At 40.3% G+C, this 16309-nt stretch overlaps 1 protein-coding gene and 1 long non-coding RNA gene across 6 annotated transcripts in view; one reads left to right on the top strand and one right to left on the bottom strand.

Annotated features, from left to right (window-relative positions):
* Positions 1 to 86: 86 nt before the first annotated feature.
* On the bottom strand, positions 87 to 1870 carry LOC128796317 (uncharacterized). Its single transcript, XR_008433777.1, has 3 exons — positions 1612 to 1870; positions 496 to 693; positions 87 to 180 (listed from the first exon to the last, which is right to left on the bottom strand). It is a non-coding gene; the product is annotated as an uncharacterized LOC128796317 (long non-coding RNA).
* Positions 1871 to 1884: 14 nt separating this feature from the next.
* ZC3H7A (zinc finger CCCH-type containing 7A) overlaps positions 1885 to 16309 on the top strand; it is a 28004-nt gene continuing 13579 nt past the window's right edge. For 2 of the 5 annotated variants that reach the window (XM_053957839.1, XM_053957842.1), the window contains exons 1-9: positions 2035 to 2096; positions 8295 to 8398; positions 9592 to 9631; positions 10394 to 10591; positions 11124 to 11282; positions 12970 to 13050; positions 13136 to 13177; positions 13983 to 14010; positions 14503 to 14783. In XM_053957839.1, coding sequence (XP_053813814.1) covers positions 8331 to 8398; positions 9592 to 9631; positions 10394 to 10591; positions 11124 to 11282; positions 12970 to 13050; positions 13136 to 13177; positions 13983 to 14010; positions 14503 to 14783 — 897 coding nt within the window. In that variant the 5' untranslated portion in view covers positions 2035 to 2096; positions 8295 to 8330. The other 3 variants (XM_053957838.1, XM_053957841.1, XM_053957840.1) reach the window with 3 other exon arrangements.

The following is a 16309-nucleotide window of genomic DNA, read 5'->3' as shown; positions in this document are numbered from 1 at the left end:
GATGAGAATGATCATACTGTTTGCTTTCTTAAGCTGCTTAGTGTTTAAACAATTGTAATTTGGAATTGGATAAGCCTTCTTACCATTTTTATGGTCTATTTCACGGTTTATGATCCATGGACATAACTGTTCTTCTATGCATGATCTTTTTTTTCTGTTTCTCTCACTTCCCTTTAGATCCTACAATAAGCAAAGGTCCAATTTCATCATGACTCTCAGGGACCTCTTAAATGCCATACTATACACTTAAGCACTACTATTTAATATTTGACTGCTGTGATTGAATTGTCACAGTGTCAAGAATCACAGGGCTGTGATCTGCAGGAGGTAATTCACCCTTTGGAGCTGAGAAAAGCCTCAAGGCAAAGCTTCAACAATTTAGACATGGTCCCTCTAGGTTAATTCGACTGGAACAATGTTTAATACATTAATTTATTAATAATTAATGTTTTAGGCCTCACAAGGTCAATAAACTTTCCATCAGCATAGCTTCACCCGATAAACTACTGATTGGCTGCATTCCTTCCTGTCTTGATTAGTGGCAGTTTAATCTTCATACTATACTGGTTAGAACTTCTAATGATTTCTTTATGCAATCCTGCCATGCAGGTCACATCAGTTACCACAGTATTTGTGGGGGCATCTGTACAAGACTGGTCAACTGCACTGCTGACATTGCCATCACTAATGTTGCTGAAAAAAAGCAAACAGAATCAGAAAATCATTAGTTGTAAAGAACTCACAAAAATCACTGAGTCCAGCTCCTGGTCCTACACAGGACAGCCCCAGGAATTCCACCATGGGCCTGAGAGCCCTGTCCAAACATTCCATGAGCTCTGTCAGGCTCGGTGCCGTGATCACTTCCTTGGGGAGCCTCTTCAGTGCCCAATTACCCTCTGGGGGAGAACCTTTTCCTTATATCCAACCTAAACTTCCCCTGACACAACTTCAGCCATTCCCTTGAGTGCTGCCACTGGTCACCAGAGCAGAGATCAGTGTCTGCCCCTCCACTGGCCCTCATGAGGAAGCGCCAAGACCACAATAATGTCTGACTTCAGTCCGACTTCAGCTGAACAAGCCAAGTGACCTTAGGTACTCCTCAAATGGCTTCCTCTCCAGACCCTTCACAATGTTCGTCATGATACCATCAGAACACAATTATGTCCACAGAGAGGGGAAACCCCAATTCCTCTCATTTGAGAAAGCACTGAAGAGAGCTCCAGTCCGGCCGTTCCGTGGGCAGGTGTGTGCCACCTGCCCGGCCCAGGGATGGCGTTATTGCCTGGCCCAGAGAAGGTGTCCCCGCCTGCACCTGCCGCTGGTCAGACTGGCCACGGCTTAAAGGAACGACAGCACAGCGCCCCTTGGGCCTCATGCTCACGCAAGAGCTTTTATCGGGCAACGGCATTTGCATTTTGTGCGTTCCGACATGACAAAGCCCAGGTCACAGCAAGCCCCGGGGCTCACGCACGCTCCACCGGGCTCAGCGCGGCCCCGCCGCCGCACCACCCTCAGGGCAGCGGGGCGCGCGCACGGCCCGATGCGCACGCGCACCGCCTTCTCGGCCAGCAGTGACGTCACTGGGCGGAAGGAATCCCGCGAGCTGCTTACGTCAGGCGGCTTCCGGGAGAACCAACTGGAGCCTTAAAGGGCCGCAGCGGCTCCGGGTAGCGGCGGCCCCGGGCTCGGTCGTACCGGTGTCTACACGACCGGTCAGACGGCGCTACCCGCACAGGGCCATAAACCGGCCAGGGCGGGCTCCGGCCCGCTGTAGGGAAAGAAGCGCGGGGGCGGGGCCGCAGGCAGACAGCCAATCAACGGCCAAGAGCTTCCCAGCCGCCCCCAATCAGAAGCACCGGTTCCCGAAACAATCGTGGCGAGCCAATGGGAAGCCCGCGCCGCTCGCGCTCGGCTCAGGCCGCCCCCGGGCTGTGCCCGCGGCCTCCCGGCAGCAGGGGGCGCGCGGGGGCGGCGGCGCTGCGCGGGCGGCGCGGAGGAGGCGCTGCCGCCGCTCTCGGTGCCGTTATCGCCGTCGCCGCTGTCGCGCCCGTCCCGCCGGCCCCGCCTCCCGCTGCGCTCCCGCGGCCTCACAGCAGGTACGGGCAGGGGGAGGGACAGACACACCGCATCCCGGTGCCCCCGCGGCACCCTCCGCCCGAGGAAGGAGTGCCAGACGCGGCCGGCCCTGTTGCCGTTCCGCCCCGCTCCGGGCGCGGGGAGTCGGTCCCGCCAGTCCCTTCCCGCGCCGCGGGGCCGCCGCTCCCCGCCGAGGTGGAGCAGCGGGGTCGCCGCGCCCCTCCCGCGGCGGGTCGTGTGTCCTCCCGGCCGTGGCCGCTGTCGGTGCCGCCGGAGCCGCGGCCGGGCCGGGCCCCCCGGAGAGCTCTCCCCGGCCGCCGGAGCCGCTCGGCGCGAACAAAGGCGGCGGGCGGGCGCGGCCCGCTGGGGCAGCGCAGCCCGCGGGTTGGGAGCTCTCCTGTTGCGCCGGGACTGGAGCAAACCCCGGAGAGCGCTGACAGTGGCCGGGCCGGGGCCCGTCCTCTGCTCGCGTCCCCCCGGGAGGAGTTTTTGGGGCTTTCCGCGCTAACAGGTGCGCGGTGACTTCTGTCGTTCCTCCCGCCCAGGGAAGGTGCCTGCGCGCCGTGCCTTCGGTGTGCCCGGGCAGCTCCGGCAGGCAGCGCTGGAAGTGTTTGTTACGGAAAGTCAGAACTGTCTTATAGGAAGTGGGAAAGAAACCCCAAACCAACCCCACAACCAAAACCAGCAACGAAACTCGAATATTGTCGACTGTAGTGACCAAAATCGAGTGTCAAAAGTTTATCTTGGTTTAAATCCTGTTGATAAATCTGAATTTATTGGTAAGATGCTCATCCTGCGGTAAGGTTTTTGGATCTGTTCTTTACTGAAGTATCTGAGAGAACTGTAAACCGAAGTCTTCCAGTCCTGTTTCTTAATCTCCTGGGGAAGTGAAATGACTTCACAAAGAGTTTTTGTTCTCTCCTGTTTCTTACATGGATTTAAAAAAAAAAAACGTAGTACAGCTGTGAAAATAAAAAATAAATCTTGAAAACTATCTTACTATTTTGTGGATAGGGAAGAAATGGGAGGAGATGCAACTAAATACCGAGGGTAAGTAAGGAGTGGGAAATCAGTACGTCTTAAATTACTGCTATATGTTCTGTTTTCTTATATTCAGATATTTCGTTTTGACTACAGTCAAGTTCACTTTTTAGAAATAAAAGGTGGAAGTGCATTATGTCTGTGTTAGGTGGTTTTTTGAGCTGACATAACATAATTCTGTGATTGTGGCCAGAAGTACTAGATTAAGCAGAGAAGTTTACTTGGGACTGTTGAAATGTGTGTTGTGTAATGTTTCCTGCTTCTCCCCCAGCATGTTTGAAATGTCTCATAAAACAGCTCAATAATGCGTGAACATGAACATAAAATCTTTTGTGCTTTTGCTGTCTGATGAACACATTTGTTTTGTACAGATTTTGTATTAAGGTTTTTATTTTCCCTTATTTTGATGCCAGTCCAAATCTGATGAGCAGTTTACAATCTCTGTAAGGCATGCTTTAGTTTGCACTGTAGTTTATTATCTGTAATTATGCTTTTAATCTGTCAGATGGTTGGGATGGGCAATAAAACAGCTTTGACAGTCTGTTTTCTGGCAAGGCTTATTCTGTAGTGGCACGTGCTCAATGTCCAGTTGGATCATTGGCTGGGTTGGAGCAGGGGGTAGTGGAGATGTTTGTGTGGGTGGCATCTCTTGAGGAAGTGATTTGGGTGTAGCTGCTTGTGTGCCAGTCCTCACTTGGCTCTGTCGAGGCAGAGTTCTGCTTTGCTGTGCCCCTGGGGTGGGAATTACACGTATGCAGCTTTTGGATCCAAGTGCCTGAATGTATTGTGCTTGTTGCTGCTGTTAGTGGTGCAGGAGGTAGCAGCAGAGATAGGCTTTTGCTTCTAGTAGGTGAGAGGGATTTATATTGCCTGTCTCTTAGTCATATCTTCACTCCTGCTGTTCTGTTTCAGTCTTGCTCTTCTCTTTGCAGTATTCCCTTTATTCTAGGGTGTAACTTCTCTGGAGTACAGTTTTCCTATATGGAAACAGTGGTGAATTGTTTGTGGTGTCATTTTATACACAGGCTTCTGGTTTCACAGGTTCTGACCAAAGTTTTGACAAATGATGGTGTAGATGATGGGTTCATTTCTGTCAGAATTGAGGGGGAAAAGGCTGATGCTAGGATACAGAAGGGATCTTCTCACTTGGCATGATTTTATTTGCTAATTCAGCTGAACCGTTGAGGCTGGTAGAGATCAACTGCAGTAATGACAAAATTTTCTATGTGCTTTGTACTGTATAGAAATTTGAGATTTCTGTCACCTGTGTGTTAAAAGTGAACTCAGTGATACATGTCAGGAGGATATGCTCCTGTAATTTAAAAGAACACATCTATACCCTACCCTTGCTTTGTAAGTTTTAGTTCTGTGGAGAGAGAAAAGCAGCAAGGATCACTGACTTCGAGTTTTTTTCAGCATTTAGGCCTGAAGGTGCAGAGAATACTTACTTGAAGTATTTATAATAGCCAGAGCCATAAATACCTATAACAAACAAGAACAGAATGATTTAGTCAGCTGAAGGTCATTAATTCCCAGGGGGAGTAGTTCTGGTCCCCAAATGATGTTATGCATTTTCACAGCATTCGCCACTAATCTTTAAAGAAGTAATGTGCAAAACTCTGTGCAGGGGGAGAAAGGATCAGTCCTTCCCAGTTCCCTGTCCTGGGGGACTGAATTTTCAACTGGGGGAACTTGTGTGCATGGCAAACTGTAGATAGTTGCTCTCTGGTCCTGCAGTTTAGAAATGGAAAGGCTCTACTTTCTATAGTTTTACACAGGAGACCTTCCTTTTTACAATAGCCAAGGCCTATGTTCTTTCTACAAAAAACCTCAATTTCTATATAAATGTATTCACTTGTGTTCCAGAGATTTGCTTTGCAAAGATAGTCTAGCAATTGTACTCAACACCCTTATGCCTGAATATGGCACATGGTATATACTAGATAATGGGAATGTCCTTTAAAATGTATCTTGAATGCCTTAGAAGTGCTAAAATACAGAAAAGAATAAAAATATCTTGCCATGTGCTGGAAGGAAGGCAAATAACCAGTAAGAGCCATAAGTGGCTTTGTGAAAGGGAGAAGTGGAGGTGTTCCTCCTGCCTTGCCTGCACTGGCACAGACCTGTTGTCCTTTGTATCTCCTGTTTGTATGGGTGGACCAGGATCTGTCAGAAAAGGTGTCACTGGCTCCTGGCAGAGACCTTTCTGTCACTTGGCTTCTGCTTCTGAGAAACAGAATGAGTTCAAGCCTGTGATGAAGATAAAACAGATAAATTGTTCTTTAAAATGTCTAGGCAGCTTTTTTTTTTTTTTTCCTTTACTGCATTTAGTGAATTGAGCTTGTGTAGCTCAATTCTCTCATAGCAGCAGTTGTTGAAATACTGCATTTAATGGAACAATTAGTTCTGCCTGTGATGCTAATTAGTGATACATTAGTCTGGGGTTTTTTTCAGTTCCTGTACTATTTTTTCTTTATTTTAGGTTGTTTCTCTCAGTGAATTGCATGAAGAGTAAAACAAAAGTACAGGCTTTGCTTTTCTAGTAATTTTTAAGCAACAAAGCAACATTTAGACTGTTTAAATGTATGTATGTGCATAAGTTTATTTTTCTTTAAGTTCTGTCACTGCAAATAGGGAAGGGCTGTTGCTACATAGGCTGGGGGTTTCATCTTGGAAAGTGGATGGATGACATTAAAAGGCAAGACTGATTGTTATTTGCCTTGTATATAAATAAGTCTTAACGTGTTTCTGGTTGCTTCAGAGGATATAAGGAAAATTTGGGTGGAGGAGATACTGTTAAAGGTGCTATCTGAAACAATTTTAAATCCTCTGCAAAATCATAAAATATTGGGGCAATTTGACTGTCAAAGTATTCTAAGAAAAGATAATTTTTGCCTGAATATCTTGTGGATGCAAATGAGTAGGAAAAAATAGAAAACTACTTTGAATAATAAATTTCAGCACTCACATATGTTCATCGTTTGCTAGCTATTCTTATGTATGCAATGCCAGTTTGTAACATTTCCATTAACTTTATTGTTGTGGAGAAATGGGATCTGCACATCCTCAAGTTCAATATATCATTCTTTAATGTTCTGTTAGAGGTAATAAATAAATGCAGGTGTCACTGTGTTGGACTTTTCTCATGTCATTGCAAGTTGGGGTGGAATACTAGGATTTATTAAAATTAGTAAAGCTGATTTTAATTTTGCCCAGATTGTGGCATATGCAAGACTCTTGTGTGGCAAGCTATTACATTGTCAGTTGTTAATTCACAGGACTAAAATGTGTTTTTAAAAGCTTCATTTTGAGGGAAAACATGTGCTACTATTCCTACCTTCGTTGGTTAGTGTGATAATTTCTTATTCTTACAAGACTTTGTTTGAATTCTAAAACCTAATCCATGAGTGAGTAAATAAAAACTATTCAGATGCCAAATAAAGTGTCCTTTAGGCATTTACATTTTGATTTCTTTGTGGATACGCTGTTATTTATTAAAAACTTTATCATATAGCAAAAGCCTAGTATGTATCATTAACTTATGGAAGAAACGGTGATGCATAAAATGACATTAAAACCAGTTAGTTCCTCTCTGGAAAGTAGATTACTGAGGGCTGTTTATATACCCAAGCAAGCAATAACTGAGACATTGCTGTTAGTGAACTATCACAGCTGTCCATGATATTTATCCAAAGACTGAGTTTTAGTTTCATGTTTTTTATAAAGCTTGCTCTTTCTGATGTCACAGTGGGAATTGAGGTGAAATGGGGACCTTGGAGCACTTCCAATAATTTGATTAGTGACCGTAAGAAAATTACTCATTTTTATGCTCATTTTAGGAATGTATTACAATAGGACTAACTCATAATGACTTGAAGTAGTCTAGACTTCATACATTTGTTTAAGGGGCTTTGAAAAGGTTTGTAAACATTATTAGAGCTGAAGATTCTTTAATTTGCTTCCTTATTCCAGATCATTCAGAGAAAGTAGGGTATGTTCTGCAACGTGTTTCTGTCCTCAGTTGGGATTTTGTGGAGTTTGCTGGGGGTTAGCTTGTTCTTCATTTTACTTTGTTTTCATTCTTTTGCCATTGATGTGAAATGGTAACCTGGCACAAAATACTGGCTTTTTTAAACTTAGTTTCAAGACTAACAGAATTGTACTGCGTGTAGTTCAGTTTTTTTTAACTATAAATTCCTATAAAAAGTAATTTTCTTCACAAAACATACACAATTCCTCTAGCTAAAAGCCTTTTTCTGAACTTGAGTATTTTCAGAATAGAACTTTGTCCTAGTGGTTGTTTTTTGGAAAAATAAGTTGTATTCTTATATCACAATTGGGCATAACCATATACAGTTGTGACACCATACTTCAAATAGCCTTATACTGAAGGTTATGCAGATCATTTTAGCTTGTTTAATTTGAGCATTTGTAAATCCAGTCAATTAAAGACACAAAGTAAAAAAAAAAAATCAGTGATTTAAACAAATTGAATTGAAATGTCAAGCTGATGATGTGGAATTACCTTGAAGTAGTTCAGTTTTTCAAGTGAAGTAGGTAGTCTTTGCTACTGGCAAAGTGTCCAAAGTTTTCACCTTGGCTGACTGGTAGATATTAATAAAGCAGTAGTGTTTGCTTCTAATTTCATATTAGTGCTTGGGGGATGATGAGATGCTGTAGAACTAGACTTCATGGTAGCTTTCTCATCAGTTTGGTTTTTATTAATAAATATCTTGAGACTATTTCCACTTCAACAAGCAAATAAAAGTGTAAAGCTCTTACAAGGGGACAGTGTGGAACTGCAGCTCAGTTTAGCAGTAATCCCTGAAAAGATGGGCTTGTAGCTTGGTGCAGTTAACACTGACAGGACTCTGCATGCTCTGGAGGAAGTGAGTGGAAACCAAAGATAAATTAGAAACTGAAATTAAGGTTCTCTGCAGCAATATTGTGTAACTGGGCACTGATGGGGGTGATGGATGTTGGTTGTGACCTGGGGCTTCTCCCTGTGTTGCTCTGGGTGCTTCAGCTGTGTCAGGGGTTTCTGCAGTGGTCTCTGAAGCTTGGTGCAGAATCATCTTTGTACAAAGGACTCAGTGTTGATGTGAGAGTGGATCCTTCTGAGCCAAATGCACACTGAAATGTATTATAACAGCCATTTATCTCTCTTCCTTTTTGAGGAGTGGCATATCCGAAAAGTGGATGTTCAGGATAACATGTCCAATGTCTCGGAAGAGAGAAGCACTAGACAACAGGACATTAAGAAAGGACTCCAATTTATAGAGTATGATTTTGTGGTTTTTATTCTTGAATGTTCATTTACATGTTTCTATAAATTTCTATTAGATGGATGGCGCTGGGAAAGGCCTTTTGTGTTTTTCCTCAGCATATTTGCTAGCACTAACATGTTAAACAGGGAGCAGTTTTAAAGAAAAGACAGCACTTCTCTTTGTTCCTAAATAGAGCAAATTGAAGGTGAAAGGTTATTCCTTTCCTGCTTTTGAGAAAAAGTAACATTTAATCTTTTTTTTTGTGGGTAGAAAATGTAGCCTGATAATCCACCTTAAGAATAACTACACCTAAAACTAGGTTGCTATTGAAAGGGATGGGTTAGCTCACCACTACCTAAATGTTTTAACTCTCTGGAGCTAAAATTTAAGCTATTGAGATATCATCTGAGTATTCTGTTTTCATTTGGGTCAATGCCAAATTCTTTTGAAGATCCTGGCTATCTTAAAATAATTTTGGAATTTCATATTAGTTCACTGCTCATATATGGCATTCTTAGAAAACAAAAACAAACAAAAAAAATCAGCCAACCAACCAACAAAAAAACCCAACAACCATACTTTCCTGCCCCACAACCCTGACCATTTAAAAACTGTTTAAAAACAGAATCTCAATTAACCTGTATGCAAAAGGAAAGGATTCCTGCTTTTCTTCCTGAAGATGTAGAAGTAAAGACCTCTTTTCTGGCCTAGAGAAAATTTCTCTTACATGTCATACAAAAAACCACTTAAAATTCCTGTTTTAAGTTATTGTATGACTTAATTAAAATTGATGTGAGTTTTTGACAGATAACTTGTCATTTTATAGTTCTTACTAGAAGATTGCAGTTCTCATCTATAACATGGTTGTGCACAGGGGAGGAGAGGAAGGAAATTGCTTTTAAACAAAGAACAGTGATGTCTAAAACTCTCAAAGCATTCAAAACCTTAATACATTTTAAACAGCAGAGTTCAGATTGACCATGTAACTTCAAAAGAAAGTAAGCCATTAATAATAAGAAAGCTCAGTGTTTTAATCAAAAGTCATCTACAGCACTTTTCCTTGTTCAGTGGAACAAGGAAATATGGACAATATTCAGAAATTTACCTGTTGCAAAGCAAGGTTGCTTTTACTAAGAACCAGTGTTCCTCAGTGTGATTGTCTTTTAAACAATACATATAATAAGAAAGCTTGTAATTTTTTTTCTAGATCCACTTTGCCCTATCCAGGGACGCAGGAACAATATGAGGTAATGAAATGACTTTTAATTTTCAGGAGGGTTTTTTAATTGACCTATATTATTATAGTTAATCTTGGTTTTAGTCATCATTTAGGTGATGATATAATAGAATGGTAATTTTAGAAGTCTCAAAATTGGAACTGGACAACTACTAACATTATGATACAGATATTCAGATATTTGGGTGTCCTGAATTTACTCATACAACAGTTGAGATGAAGTCTTTCTCTGCTGGTATTGTGGATGAATTTGGGGCATCAATTGAATAAAACAATGTGCTATTCTGAGTAAAGGTCAGAGTAGCACAGCAAAAGTAAAATAAAAGAACTTCAGTCACAGAAACCTTCAGAATGTATTTTATTTCTGTGTATGTTATGATTTTGCATAATTTTGGCTTGTATTTTCAGACTTGTCTTTTTAGTTCTTTTTCCAGCGGTAGGTGATTTCATTGGATTTGAGAACATATTAGATAGAAATACTGCCATTCACATTTTGATGAAAAAATCCTTTTTGCAAAGCAGCTTTTGTGTTCTCCTGCTTTTTCAGTTGCTATGGCTTCTGCTTGCTGAAAGAATATATGGAACATATATATACATCTTTGAGATTGTCTTGGAAAAATGTCAAAAGAAAAACACAAATGTAGACAAAAGTTTTGCATTTCACTCTAATTCCATGGAGTTACCAGTACAAATTTTCTATTTAAAATTTTCCTTGGAAGTATGGAAGATAAACAAGCAACTGCTGTTGATGAGTTTTTCTTTTCTGTTGCAGTTATTTATACGAGATCTTGTTAGGAATCTTTTTCATGAAGGAAATGATGTATATCGAGAAGGTGATTGGAGAGGATCACTGAGTCATTATACAGAAGCTATAAACATAGCTGATTATGCTAATTCAGAAGAAATCCATGTTTCTGATGATGTTTTAGAGAAGCTGCACGTGAACAGGATTGCGTGTTTTTCAAATATGGTAAGCTTATGTTTAAACTAGGATTTCTCCACAACAGGATGCAAACAGGGTATGAAGACACAAAGTCTAGTGAGTGAAAAGCTCTTGATTGCAGTTTGAAGATTGACATGTTTCAAATCATCACTTTATCACGTCCTTTAAAAGCTTTTTACATGTATAATTGAGGTATTTTAGTTACTAATACTAGAATTAACATAAAACAGTCATACTGGGCTTGGAATTTGATGGAATAGTGTTTTTATCTATTTACACTGCTGACTGCACTGAGTTGGCTGCTGTCTCTGTGGAACAAGATGGCTCTTGTGAAAGAGCTAAATTTCCTTTGTGACTGTTACTGGATTTTACGTAATGATGGCATTGCTTGTTTTTAGTTGCCTGATTTGGTGACTTAGCAAAACTTACAAATGCCCTGTGCAGTGGCCTTGGTGAGTGTTTGATAGTGCTTCAATACCTTCGAACAATGCAGTTCAAATTCACTATTTCCGTGATAATAGTTCTGATTAGTGGCTTTTTTTCTTTTTTCTCCTCCTAGGGTATGCATGAAAAAGTTCTAGAGGACTGTGAGATAGCATTAAGATTGAATGAAAACAATTTCAGAGCTCTCTATCGCAAAGCAAAAGCTTTGAATGAAATGGGAAGCTATAAGAAGGCTTATGATGCTGTAGCAAAATGTTCTCTTGCTGTGCCACAGGTGGGTAAATTGTATATTGGTGATTATTTTTAAGGTTTTGAAACATACACTTATTTCAAGACCAAGGTTGTTTCTTCTGGTTTGGGGTTTTTTAATGCAATAAAATATTTTTTCTTCCTCTAAGCATTATTTTTTCTTGTGGAAGTGCAGACTAAGGGCAGAGATTACAGTCCCCAAGCTCAGTTTGTTGTGTTAACTTTCTGCAGAAGTGCAGCAGGGGTCAAGTGCCATGAATGTTTGCAATAAGCACTAGGACCACTGAATTAATTGTTTAAAATTCTCTATGACATGAAGAGAACCCCACCATAATTATAATGTACATTTATTCTTTTGATAACTGCATTTTAGCTTTCCAAGTGTTTAGTAACACTGCTACCAGTGCATTGTTCTCACTGTGAATCACTTGCTGTGTACCCTGAATCTTGGGCTCTGTATGTCTTAGCAGTCACTGTGTGCTGTAGGAGATGATCTATAGACTGAAATGCTGGTCCCGAGGATCTGCTTTCCATGATTGTGTGGTTGGGTTGTGGTTTTTTCTTATTTGGGTTTTTTAGGAGCTGGAGTGCATTAAATGCATTCCTGCAGGGCTTTAGTTATATCCAAACCCAATTTAGTTCTCTGGGACCCTTCATAACACAAACAAAAATGCTGTGAGTGGGGATGATTAAGAGATTTCACTTCAGAAATGCATTCCTGATTTGAACTTACATGCTGATGGAATCTTTACATGCTTTGCTCAAAATAGACTGATCACAGGCTAAATTACTGACTTGCTGCATATTCACCTTGCTGCATCAAAACTACAGTGAGACACTAGACAAAGTGTTGGGCATAGGTTTGCCTCTCGATAGAGAGAAGGTTTCAGTTGTGTTTCCAAAGACATTAAGAATTCATCTGAATGTGTAACTTTGGACTTCGGCTCCTCACTTTGCACCTCCAGTTCTGAAGGTTTTTGCTTAAGGTTAATATGCCTTTAAGTAAGTTTTATAAATAGCTTTTTCTAGCTGTAGGATGTGATCTGAATACAAAATCTTAAAATGATTTAAATAGGTAGTTATAACTGTAGGACAGAGGGAAATACAATGACATTTTTAATTCTAGTAGTATGGTACAATGCCTCCTGAAATACAGAGTGCTCATTAAATATTCATCAGTGTCATGTAGTAGCTCACATGGTAATCAGGAATATAGCCCTCAATTTGTGTAAAAGCAAAGCAACAAAATTAACCCACATCCCCTTAAAGAACAAATGCCCTCCTCAAATAAACAAACAAAAAATGCCCACCCACAAACCTCCCCCCCAAAAAACCAAAACAAACAAAAAAAACCCCAAACAAACAAACAAACAAAAAAAAACCCCCAAAAAAACCAAAAAACCCAAACAATCAAAAAAACCCCAACAAAACACTTCTTTGAATTCCTCTGGTTTTGGAAAGCCTTTATATTATTTTAAATCCAGATAAAAGGAGAAGGAGGATACTGTCCCATTTTCTGTCAACATAGTTTTTCCTTCAAGGAAGCTGTATTTTTGGATACAGGTTTCAGATCTGTGTTTGTGGAAGAATAAAGTTGCATTTTGAGACATCCTGCATGTAGGAATCTTGCAGAATACAGGATGAGATATAAACATATGTCTTTGCTTGATGACAGTACATATAAATTATGAAATTTTATTTATTTCTTTTAGGATGAAAGTGTGATTAAGCTTACCCAAGAACTAGCTCAAAAACTAGGGTTAAAAATAAGGAAAGCATATGTTAGAGCAAAGGTAAGTTTCTATTTTAACATTTAAGTTAAGGTTTCCCTCTTTTGATATCAAATTTGTATTTAATGAAAGTATCTTTTCTTTGTAGCCACCCTCGTCAAATTCAGTTTGTAGTGATGTGTCAACTCAGGTAAGGTTTTACATACTCCAAGTGCAAGCTGACTGTAAACTACAGGGAATAATTGTTTCATAATTTCATGATGACAAAGGGACAGTGGTGCAAGTGACATTTTCTATTAGAAGCTGTTATTTGGGACTTCTGTGTTCTGTTATGTTCAGTTTTGCTGTACACGTATGGCACACTAGGACATAAGATTATTATTCAAGTTACCTTTGTGGAATAAATGATAGCTAAAAGATTAAATCTAGTGCAATGCATGTATTTATTTTTCATGTCCTGAGGCAAGAGCAAAGTTAATTGGTTTATCTTTTATTTTATTTAGTTGACAATTATTGAAATGAAGGGTGCTGGGATAAAATCCCTTATATGCATTTGTCCAAATTTGATCTTCATTAGCAACTGAACTTGCATTTATTTTGCTCTTTTTAATGTGTCTGAGTAGCAGTAGTGAAGAGGAGTTCATCTTTATCTTACAGACTTCTTTCACAGGAATATAGACAATTTAGCTGTAAAGGGACGAGGAAATGCAGGAACAGTTCATTTAAGATACCATTTAGACTCTTTCATTCCCAAAGTGTCACTCTTGCTTTGGTTGGTTGGTTGCAAATTTTTAGTGATATCATGAGTGGAATTCAGTCTGCAAATAGATGCTTTATCTAAAAAAAAATTTGATCTTTAAATTACATTAGACTTCATAAATTTGAGATTTTATAAAACCTAAATTTGAGAGGGTTTACATTCTTTGTCTGTAAATGTGTTTTTGAAAATTTTTAATGGCTCTTGTGGCTGAGAGGTATTTTTTTCTCATTTACAGAATTCTTCTGTAGAAGATATTGAGTTAGGTGAGTCTTGTGTTACATTACTAATGCTAGGGAGCTAGATATGCCATACATATCTCATTGTATTAGGAAAATTCGGAAGAAAATTCATCTGAAAGTACTGGGGTGAAAGTCTGATCTGTTTATCTCTAAAACTGCATATTTAAGTGGCTGAGCAGATTTCACTTTGGCCTCCTCAACCTGATATGATTGTAACTGCTCCTGTAGTGATTGTCTCCATACTGTCCTCTTTAGCTTGAAAAAATAGGGAGGGGAGAATATGCCAAAGATTTAGTAAAGTATCAGGTCTGTAACTTTTTCTGTCTGTTTTAGCTTGGGGAATAAATAAACATTGAGATGAAAATACACATAATTTGGAAGCTGAAAACATTTCATGTGGTTTTGCTTAAATATTCTTCACTATCTCACCCTCCACATTGTCAGAGTGAAAGTTATACAAGAACTTCTCACATCTTTGAACAAAGGTTCCAGTCATTCCCATCTTCCCTATTTCAGATTTATCTGACCAGAAACAAGAGATGGTTTCTGCTGCTTCTTCATCAAACTTTGTTTCTGAAGTGTCCAAAGTGTCACCAGTACCTGTACCACCTTTACGTACTGTTATGCCTCTTCAGATGGAAAAGGTTCCTTTGCCTTCTACAGTGTTGGCAAATGGAGGGAATGTTTCTTTCTCTATGCCAGAAGCATGTTTAGATTGTGGAGATGGAGATATAATTATTGGAGAAGAACTTGATGAGTTACTTGATTCTGTGCCTGATCCAGAGGAAACTGTAATGGTAAGACTTCTTTCTGTTTTCTTTCTTGAAAGACTCTCTTTATGAGTGGGATCTCATATTTTTATCAGGTGGGCTAGTGGTGACGTTTGTGCTACCTTTCCTAGTTATGTTGAGCTGTCTTTGGGCATAGTCAGGTGGATTTTTTTTCCAGGTTCAGATTCTTGTAAATGTGGCTGTAAAGATAGCAGGACTACTACTACTTCAGAAATACAGTTATGCTACTACCAATGCTACTTAGAGGAAGTACTGTGAAAAATGAATTGGACATTTGAAATCTGGGCTAATGTGGTTTTTTGGGAGGTTTTTTGTGCAAATAAACCGTCTTAGAACATGAACAGTGTGTTGGAATGCTCACCTTCTAGCTGTAGAAACTATAGTTAAACATAAGCAAAAAACTTTGCAGCAGAGTAGTACTTGGGCTGTGGCCTTCTAGGATCTGCAATCAGGACTTGGTCCAGAACCACCACCTGGCTGAACAGAAATAGACCATCATGAGTCTGACTTTTTGTATTTTTAGAAGAGAGATTAGAGAAATTTAGTTCTATGAAGTGTTGTTCCTACTTATACAGTTATGCCAGACCTAGAGCAGACTGTGAGGCCTCCAGAGTTCTGCAGTTGTTAATGAAAATGAGAGCTCTGATTGATGAGCAGAGATGTCTGAACTTATTACCAAGGTTACTGGCTCCCTGCTCTGGCCCTGCCAGTCATTTGGAGTATTTATTTTGTATTGCATTTGTATTGCAGTGTTGAATGAGGCTGTGGCACATGCAGTTCTTCAGTTAGTTGTGATTTTAATTGTTCATTCAACTCTGATTTACAGTTGCAAATCTTTAAATCAAAAATGCTTGAGTTTCTAATTTTCTATTTTATGCACTTCATATTTTAGAAAATGTGTCAGAAATAGAGAAAGTAATTATTTTAAAGAGATCCTAGGATGTTTGCCACAGTGAAAGCCAGGAGGAAATGCAGTCTTGCAAGAGAGACTGCAGTCTCGTGGAGTGTAGAATTGAGTGAGCTAGACTGAATGAATTGCAGGCTGATAACTGGGGGAGCACAGAGTTTTCCACTGGGCAGACTATGCAGACCTACTCACTCAACATCCAGAGGAGGAGGGAGCTCCTTGGGGTGGCAGGAAGGGAGAGGAAACTCCCCCACTTGGTATGTCCTTAACAGAAATGTACAGAAGGATATGTTACTTTTCATGGGAGGAAGGAATGTGACCTGGCCTTTGCAGAACATGTTATCATTTGATTGGATCTGAGGATTTACCTCAAAGCCAACTCGTACCTCTTTTGCTGTACTACAGTTTGAATTACTTTCTCTTTATTTAGAAACCAATCCTGTTGATATCTGACTCTTCTTACTCTTCCCTGGTGTCTGTGTTTTTAACATGATTTGGAAATTCAGCCATGATCTGATAGATAAAAAAAATCCAGATCTCTTACTAACTTAGTAAGTGTCTGGCAACTGAACCTTTGAAGTGTTTGATCAGTGGATAATGCCTTTCACCTGGGGCATTGTTTAGG

This window comes from Vidua chalybeata, chromosome 16, assembly GCF_026979565.1.
Source record: "Vidua chalybeata isolate OUT-0048 chromosome 16, bVidCha1 merged haplotype, whole genome shotgun sequence".
Taxonomy (NCBI): Eukaryota; Metazoa; Chordata; class Aves; order Passeriformes; family Viduidae; genus Vidua; species Vidua chalybeata.
The sequence above is the reverse complement of the archived record's forward strand: the minus strand, read 5'-3'. Positions and strand labels throughout refer to the sequence as shown.